Source organism: Atta colombica, unplaced genomic scaffold (genome assembly GCF_001594045.1).
Source record: "Atta colombica isolate Treedump-2 unplaced genomic scaffold, Acol1.0 scaffold166, whole genome shotgun sequence".
Lineage (NCBI taxonomy): Eukaryota > Metazoa > Arthropoda > Insecta > Hymenoptera > Formicidae > Atta > Atta colombica.
In genome coordinates, this window is record NW_017259257.1 from 1,287,946 (window position 1) to 1,297,026 (window position 9,081).

General features: G+C 27.5%; 2 protein-coding genes across 2 annotated transcripts in view; both read right to left on the reverse strand.

Annotated features, from left to right (window-relative positions):
• LOC108686192 overlaps window positions 1–9,081 on the reverse strand; it is a 41,489-nt gene that overhangs the window by 29,313 nt on the left and 3,095 nt on the right. The window contains 11 exon segments of the mRNA XM_018191344.1: window positions 878–959; window positions 1,211–1,367; window positions 1,703–1,886; window positions 2,404–2,673; window positions 6,064–6,179; window positions 6,734–6,815; window positions 6,893–7,198; window positions 7,516–7,715; window positions 7,839–8,116; window positions 8,400–8,785; window positions 8,949–9,072. Of these exon segments, the coding sequence (XP_018046833.1) occupies window positions 878–959; window positions 1,211–1,367; window positions 1,703–1,886; window positions 2,404–2,673; window positions 6,064–6,179; window positions 6,734–6,815; window positions 6,893–7,198; window positions 7,516–7,715; window positions 7,839–8,116; window positions 8,400–8,785; window positions 8,949–9,072 (2,185 nt within the window).
• Window positions 2,827–4,421, reverse strand: LOC108686191 (puromycin-sensitive aminopeptidase-like protein). The gene is made up of 3 exons (XM_018191343.1): window positions 4,344–4,421; window positions 3,470–3,963; window positions 2,827–2,901 (listed from the first exon to the last, which is right to left on the reverse strand). The coding sequence occupies exons 2-3, from the start codon at window positions 3,940–3,942 to the stop codon at window positions 2,895–2,897; spliced, it is 480 nt and encodes a 159-aa protein (XP_018046832.1). The 5' UTR covers window positions 3,943–3,963; window positions 4,344–4,421; the 3' UTR covers window positions 2,827–2,894.

The following is a 9,081-nucleotide window of genomic DNA, read 5'->3' on the forward strand; positions in this document are numbered from 1 at the left end:
CTGAAATTTTGAAGAAAAATTATAGTACGGAAACTAATACTTCTTCATTAGAATAAAATTTTTGATAAATGTATACATAAGGCATATTCACCCGTTTGTTGTATATTAACTATGATCCAATCATTTGAATCGATTCCGTTAACACTGATATTTTTATCTTGTGGTCTTAGCCACTGAGTAGGCAGAGTTCTAGAGAAATCGGGATTCGATCGCGTAGCAAATGTCAAAGGTATCCACCACTTATCGCTATCGGTATGTTCATTTTCGCTTTTTGGACGGAAATGTTCTTGGGCTAGTATTATTTCACCAGTGTCATAGTTTCGGGTCACGTGTACCATAGGGTAATGCCTTTGTTTTACCCAGGAATCCATTACCTCTTTCAATGTATAGGCATTATGTGGAACATCTGATTCATCGAGGGCTGCTTGAAAGGCATTCCATAAGTCGTCGGAAGTAACTGAACTGAACTGGCTACACAATATAAAATAAACATGAAAAATAATGTAGAAGATCAATTTTTTATTTGTTTATTTTATAGATCATATAAAAAATAAAAAAAATTTTTAATAAAAATTTAAAAAAATTTTTATTGTGAAAAATTAATAAAAAGTTAATGTAGGAGAGACCAAGAGTGATTGTCATAGTAAAAAGAAGAGTATTCTCTGAAATATATGTACACACACGCTCACACACACACACACACACACACACACACACACACACACAAATTAAATTACAAGCTTTTTAAAAATCAATCTATCTTTTAAATGACAACCGGTCTTAGCATCCCCTAATCTTATTATTATATTTAGTGTTTTATCCATTATATTACGAAAATTTGTATATTTATAAATATCAAGAATTATATGTTACTTACTGTTTGTGTAAATATTTAATGATACCTTTCTGAAATATTTTAGCAGTAACAATATGCTGTAACATGCGCAGTATAGCAGGTGCTGTGATAATTAACGTCATAAAACACGATTAATATATTAAAATAACATAAAGACATCCATAAATTTGCAAATATGTTAGGCAAAAATAGATTTAGTGGAATTTAAAACAGAATGCATATTTCTTCACGTTCTTATAACAAATTTAATATATAAGTAAATAATAATTTCTATTTTTATTATTACTTTTTCCTGTTACTTCATGTTATTTATGTGCTAGAGAACTAGGAGATTTATTTACATTTACTTCTCACCTTTGCCGTAACTGGAATAAGAAAAGTGTGAATCAATTTCTTCACGAGTTTTGACTTCGAATACAATAGGTTTCATTTTTTTAGCAACATCAGTATCAAGAGCTTCTTGTTGAACCTTGACAACGAAGAAGTCCATTATACGCCAATCTTGGAAAATCTGGAAACATATAGAACTCTAGAAAATTTCAAAATCAAAATTAAATAAAAAATTACTAAATAAAAAATTAATGGAATATTGTTATTACAAATGAAAGTAAATAATTTAAAATCTATTTTAATTTAATTAGTAATTATCTAAAATATGTTTTATTATTGATGATATTTTCACAAACCGCCATAACTGATTATTTGTATTTTTATATTTAATAGTCATAGATATAGAGAGGTTCATTATTTCAATTTATCTGTTATTTAATTTATCTACGACTTTTTGAAATGCACAAATGTGAATAAATTCAATTTAACAACAAACAATATTTAAACAGTATTTACCTCATTGAGAATATACTCTTCGAAAAATGTTGCAAATCCCTCGTTTAGCCACACGTGAGACCACCATGACGGACTGACCACATTGCCAAACCATTGATGTGCCATTTCATGTGCTACTGTCACTGCTACTCGTTGTTTATGAAACATTGTATCTTTTTTTTCATTGTATGCAAAGTCTTTTTCGCTAAAAATAATTTTATAACTCATTGTCAGTTACATATCGTCTCTTTTTGTCCATATAATGTTTACATATAATTGTTTAAATTATGTATAAAAGTTTTTATACATTTGTATGGTTTTGACAATTTATAATTTATAATTACGAGTCTTTGTCCTTAATTTTTCTTAATTTAGAATATGACTCTATTATATTTTTACATTTCATCATCTTTATATTTTCTTCACAATTGCTTAATGCCGTTTTAAATTCATAGTTAAATTGGCAAAAATGTTTAAAATTATTTCGAAAAGATATAATTTAAACATAAAGAAAATAAAAATTGACTTGCAGTTGGAGAAAAATCCTGGCTATTTTCTTTCACAGAGTTTTGACATTATATAGCATTAAACATAAATATACATGTATCAATAATATACATGCATCAAGAATATGCAAAATACAAGAATTGTTTTGTTAATATAAGAAATAACAAATATAAAAGTTGTTTTGTTAATATTTCTCTTAAATTATATTGTATTACTTATAAATAATAAGTCCCCAATTTTCCATGGCACCAGCTGTCAGTTGCGGAACTGCTAAATGATCCATTTTTGGAACTTTGTCGGTGATATTGGTGTATTCTGTTAATATGTCTGTAGCCTTTTGAGCAATCTCCTGTACAAGTTTTGAGTACGGAGCCAATGCTGATCTGCACCATATATTGAGCGTTTCATTTGTGTTAGGAATACGTACATAATCGGACACTACAAACGCTACGAGATAAGTAGACATGATAGGAGTCGTGTCAAAGTGTGTCCATATCATATCGTCTTTGTCATTCGATTGATCCCGTATTGGCATATTTGACACAGCTGTGTAATTTCGTCGATGTTTTATGGAGATATTGAAAGTGGCCTTTAATGCTGGTTCGTCCCAACACGGGAAAGCTCGTCGCGCCCAATTTGCCTCGAAATGTGATGCGGCCAACCACCTATCACATTTCAATATGACACGTTTTCAATAACGGATACATCAGCTACTGCTAAAACGAGCGAAATGTTTGGAAAATGTACAAATGTACAAATGCGGTTTAGAAATCATATTTGAATAATATTCATTTTTTGCAATCTGATTGTGATATATGTATCACTCCGATGCTTTTGAATGAGGAGCACAAGCACATATGCTTATTTAGAAATTTAATAATATAAATTTTAATAATATAAATTTTATTAGAATAATTATAATAATTAAAAATTTTATGCAATGTGTAGAAATTTAAAAAATCAATTTTTCGATTACAATCGAAATTTATTTTTTTGTTATAGATGTTTAGAAAAATATTTCGGATAAAATTTTATTCTAAAAATGTATAAAAATATTTCATTATAAATTTAAAAAGAAATGTAAAATGTAATAATATATAATTATACATTTAAAGAGGATGTTTAATTATATAAAGATATTCTAAAGACTTTGAGTTTGATATTATAATAATGCAAGAATAAGTAAATAAATGGATAATTTTAATGAATCATATAACGAGAATAATACATAATAATTGAGAACATCTTTAAAATTTTAATATTGGATATTTCTATACTTACACTTTTTCTCCTTTCTCATTGGTATACGATGTTCTGAAGAAACCATGCAATTCGTCATTTAGAATACCGATGAATTGTATATATAGACTATAAATTCCAGGGGATAATTTATCATTGAAATAAAGAGTTAAGATTTCTGTTTTGTTGTCGTAATTATGCGTTGTCGGTGCGTAGATATCGGTATCATTGCTAATCAATGATGTTGCTGTTTCATTTATAATTAAATCTAGTGCGTGTAAACTTATATTCTGCGATGCACGACGAATCTCAATGATGATATGCGATTTACCATTAAAGGTAAAATTATCTTTTTCAATGTATGGTATAAGTCCGATGTTGTAGTGCACTGGCACTACGTTATCTGGTAAACGGTAATTGACTGTGCTCAAATCATTCTCTAAATCTTCGTCAATAGAAAGAGCCGCAGCAGTGAATATTAAGCCAACATTTAATAATACTTTCAGAAACGCCATGCGAATTCTTTTCTCAAATATCTGTGCAAATATTATTATTATTCGAATATTACTTTCAATTATCATATTTCAATAAATTAGTTTTTAAGAAAAAGAGTTTGTATATAAATATTATTATACATAATGGCATTTTTAGCATTGATAATGTTCAAAGGAAGTTGAAACGTCTGTTTATATTCTCATATTATCTGTTAATTTATTACATTAAATTTGAATTGTTTTGGGGCTCGTAGCCCTTCGTATTATACCATATTTATTTTATAAATATTATTAATATAAATTTTGTGTAGCTACTATTTGAATTAGTTTCTAATTAAAAAGAAAAATACAAAAATTATCTTAATATTTATAACATAAATATATAAAAATTTTAAATGAATAATTGTATTTATTTATATTACCTAGTCAGAATTTGTCGAATCGGCGTTGATGGATCAATACTATTGACGTCAATCAAGGTTGATTTAATTAATTATTTCTAGTGCGGTATTTTCAATATGTTACAATTTTAATAATATTATTTAACACAATATTTAACACAATAAGGATTTTTTTTTAGTTATATGTACTATATTAAATATATTATGGAAAATCCCGTGTTTAGAAACACGTCTATATAATATAATATCGTGCTTATCAAGAATATACATCGATATTTGAATTTGAATTCAAGATAATTATCGAGGCTTCACGAAATGTTAGCGAGATAATTCTCGTATTGTGTTGTTGTAATCAGTTTCTCATTGTTGTCAATGTGTACGATGAATATTATCTTTCTATTCAATATATTTACGTGAATATAATTGCCGAAATCAAGCGAAACGTTGCAACTAGGTATGTCTTCCTGCTCGATATTAAAGTGCCTTTACTTGTGAAATAAATTGACTTTAGTCTTCTTTTATAACATTCGGTAAGAATACTTACTCGTATGACAATCAGATATTCGACGCACACCCATTGTTACTTCAAACGTGTTTAAAGGCATGAATAATTTACATGATTGACCTATGTCTCATATTATGAAACGATGAGTTATGTCACGCATTATAATAAAAGAATATAAATTATTTCTGTTATCGTGTTTTTAATGTAAAAAAAATCTTTTCTATTATAGCTTATTTTATTATTATGATCATTTTAATAATGTTCAATCTATATAAAACTTTTATGAATATTTTTACGTAATATTGATAATTATACCCACACTAGGTATACTTTTTATTAATACCTTTTAAATCATACGTAATTAATTTCAAACATCACAAATAATCATACCTTTTTTATTATTTATTAATAATTATACCTTTATTAAATACATTTTATGATAATGTTATAAAAGGCAAGTTTAAAGCAATCAATCAATCACAATGCAAAAAAATTTCCTTATATAATTTTATGAACATAATCTCTCTGTAAACATTTTTCTGCCTGTCCTAAAATTTGACAAAAAAGAAAAACATCTTTATCTTTCGTCTTTATTTCAATTATAAATAATCATAAATTAAATAAATTAATGTATAAGTGGTATAAATAGCAATCAATATATTTACAATCATACCATGTACATACAATTATGTAACTATATTATACTTATTATACTCTTAATAACTTTTCAATATATTAATTATGCAGTATTAAGTTTTTTATGGATCTGCATTTAGTGTTTAATTAGAATTCGTTAAAATATCATTTAGCTTATCGCTAAATATATCATTACTGAAAGCATTTTTGATATCTTATAAATTATAACAAATGCGCATTTACATTAAAATTGTAACTTGGAATGAATATGAGAAATTTGAGAAGAAAATGCGTAATATACATTTGCAGTATCTTCCATTTAATTTTATCTTCTTCTCATTTATAAAATCAAATGTTATAATGTTTCAACAAATAAATCATTGTTGAAAGAGCCAGAAAAGTGTTATATATGACTTCGATTTTATTGAGGAAATATGATTAAGTTAGAAATTAATCAATTGAAGATATTACATAATAATGAATTTGACTTTTTAATAGAATCGTGCGAGTAACAATAAAATAATTGGAAGGAGCAACGACAAAGTAATGGAATTTGCAGAGTCTGACTCATTTTCGTGAGAAGATTCACTATTTTTTACCATCCATTTCTCAACATAGTTCCGGTGAGTATTGATCCAGACAAGTTTGTTCATCGCAACGGACAATGCTTCAAACTTCTGTGCGTCTTGTAGTTGCCCATGTATGAGTAGCGATAACTAAAATACAAAAACAATTATATTAAAAACGTTTTTTAGAATTATTGATTCCATTTATCAATATTATTAGATTATTGAATTTTTATAACATGATAGTTAGACGATAATTAAATACATTTTGGAGACGCAATATTTTACAAAATTGTGAAATCCAATCAATCCACTCTGAGATAAGATATAAGTGCGCGATCGAACACGAGATAGAAATGAAATGTTTCGAAGATTCCAATTACTAAAATTTAGTTATACAAAAGATATGTTATCGCGATCTGATCCGCATATGTCATTCAATTAGTAGTTAAAAAAAATGTTCAAATTTGAAACAGTGTAAAATTGAGTATAAATTATTTAATGTTATTTTCTGATAGATATTAATTAAATTATATTATTAAAATCATAATCAATTTTTATGCATGTATATGATATGCAATATAAATATTAAATTTGAAGGAGTGTATCTTTCAATGAATGCTTAATTCTCTTTAGTTTAATAAAAATTTATTATAAACCTTAAAAATATAGATTAAATAAGAAAGAGATTAATAATGTACTACCTCCATATATTGTTTTGTTGTTACGACTTTGTCGGAAAGATGATTAAGGAGGGCACTCAGCAATGAGTTATCTTCTTTATCTCTGTAAAGAAATTATTATATTATCAATCATTGTTTATAGTATACTTTGTATTGTCCAAAGAATAAAAAGCAACTTACGCATTATGAATCGTTTCAATTTTATCGTTGATGAATTCTACGAGGATGTCGAAAGATTCGGCATTACCCGCACATATCGAATTCAATGCAGCAAAAATATCGATGTCGGAATCTTTCTCGAGAGTTAACGCGAGGAATTTCTGGACAATTTCCTTAGATGTGGCGCAACCAAGACCGGCCAAAATGTCCGCCTTTTCATCTTTATCTTCAGTGGTTTTGTACTTTTGTAGAGTCGCGTTCCATATTTGTGCATTTGCATTTCGCAATCCGGCGCAAAGTATTCCACGTCTTAAGTCTGGTAAGAGTCTAGAAATACTCGGTCAATAGTTAATATAATTTCTATAAATTAAATATGTAATATTGCTAAATGTTGACAAGAAACCTGCATTTTATATTTGTACGTACACGTATTTCGTAACGAAGAATTTTTCGAATTTTTAAAGTTCAAAAATTTTTAAAAATGTTTAAGAATAAAACGTATAATGTATTTGCATCGTACTGTTCAATATATTCTATAAACTGTACGATAAGTTCATAGACAACTCAGAAATTTTATTGTTTAGCAAGTATATAATGGATCCTAATTATGAATTTATGAAATTACAACAAGCTCTGAGACTTACTTCTTCTCATCTTCTTTCTTCTTATTATCCAACCAATCTTCAAGCTTTTTATTAGCAAAGTTATTGCAGTCTTCCAATCCGTATTTACAAGCTGTGTTTAATGCTAATACTTTGGCAAGTTTATCTACATGCGTACTATTTTTCCAATCCGTGTAATTGACTGTCGCAGCAAAAGATTTTATCGTTCCAGCGACATATTTCTGAAATTAAGTGATGCCTTAAAACATTAACACTTGTATTATATATGTTTCTCTTTTTTTTGCTAACTAACTAAAATATGCATTCGCAATTATGACATAGTATTTTTTTCTTATTCAACTTACGCGATATTCTGTATAGCTCTTTCCATCTATTAATACGGTGTCCAAATCATTGAATACTCTGACAGCGGCATACCATGGAATATAATCAGTCTCACGTGATAGATATGATATAATTTCCAATGCAATCTCATATGCCAAGTGTCCTGTACGCGCGAGATTTGCTGCATCATCGATCAATTGGGCGCGGTTGATTGCGCTTATATTAAGATAAAAAGGCGATTTTAAGTATAACGCTAGCTTCTGCCAATTTGAATCGTCATAATTTACACGATAGAAACCTGTAAATAATATTATTTCATATTTTTTGCCATATTCAACTTTTAATCTTCACGATAAATTTACTTTTGTATACATAATTATGATTATAAAAATGTTAAGTCAAATGTAATAAATTAAACTAATCATGTTATTTGTTCTACATCTTTATATATAATTTTATTTTAGTTTTATATAAAAGATTAATGTAAGTATGTCAAATAATTTAGTAGATTAATAGATGCATGCATCATTAGCATTGCAATGAATGTAAAGATTACATAGCGATGATCAATATATACATACCTGTCTGATTCTTATTAAAAAGTATCCATTTCGTATCGTTTAGTTTGTCTAATGATGCATTTGTTCCGGGTATCAACCAGCGAGATTTTTTGTCCGTAGGCATCACTTTTTCGGGCGAATCTTCTGTTACATAGTTGATGGGTATATACCACTGAGTTTTATCTTCTTTCACTGGTTTTATCCAAAAGAATCGTTCCTGCTTTATATCAACAGTACCAGGTAATTTCTTATTCCACGTGACGGTAATGACAGGATATCCAGGTTTATTAACCCAATTATCCATAACTTGTGTAAGTGTAACATTTTTTGGCAAACATTCTTCCACTTTCTTATTGGAAGTTTGGACAGATTTGAAGAAATCGTTAGAATCAACGGATTTGCCTTTGCTAAAATTACGAAATTGTAGGATTATTCTATTATTTTGTGATTCTATTATTTTGTGATTAATGCTATACACAATTGTGATTAGCATTATTAAATATTTATATAATATAAATGTTGAGAAAACGTTTTTTTCTCTACTTTTAAATAATTATAATAAATACTTACTGATCATTTAGATATTTTTTAAGTCCTTCTTGAAAAACATCTTCTGATAAGAATCCTTGCATCATATAAAGAATAGAAGCACCTACAAAGATGAATAACATAAATTAGAAAATTGAATTAATTATTTTATTTT

Coding starts and splice junctions, on each gene's coding strand:
- LOC108686191 (XM_018191343.1), bottom strand. CDS start 3,942: ATGGCGTTTCTGAAAGTATTATTAAATGTTGGCTTAATATTCACTGCT.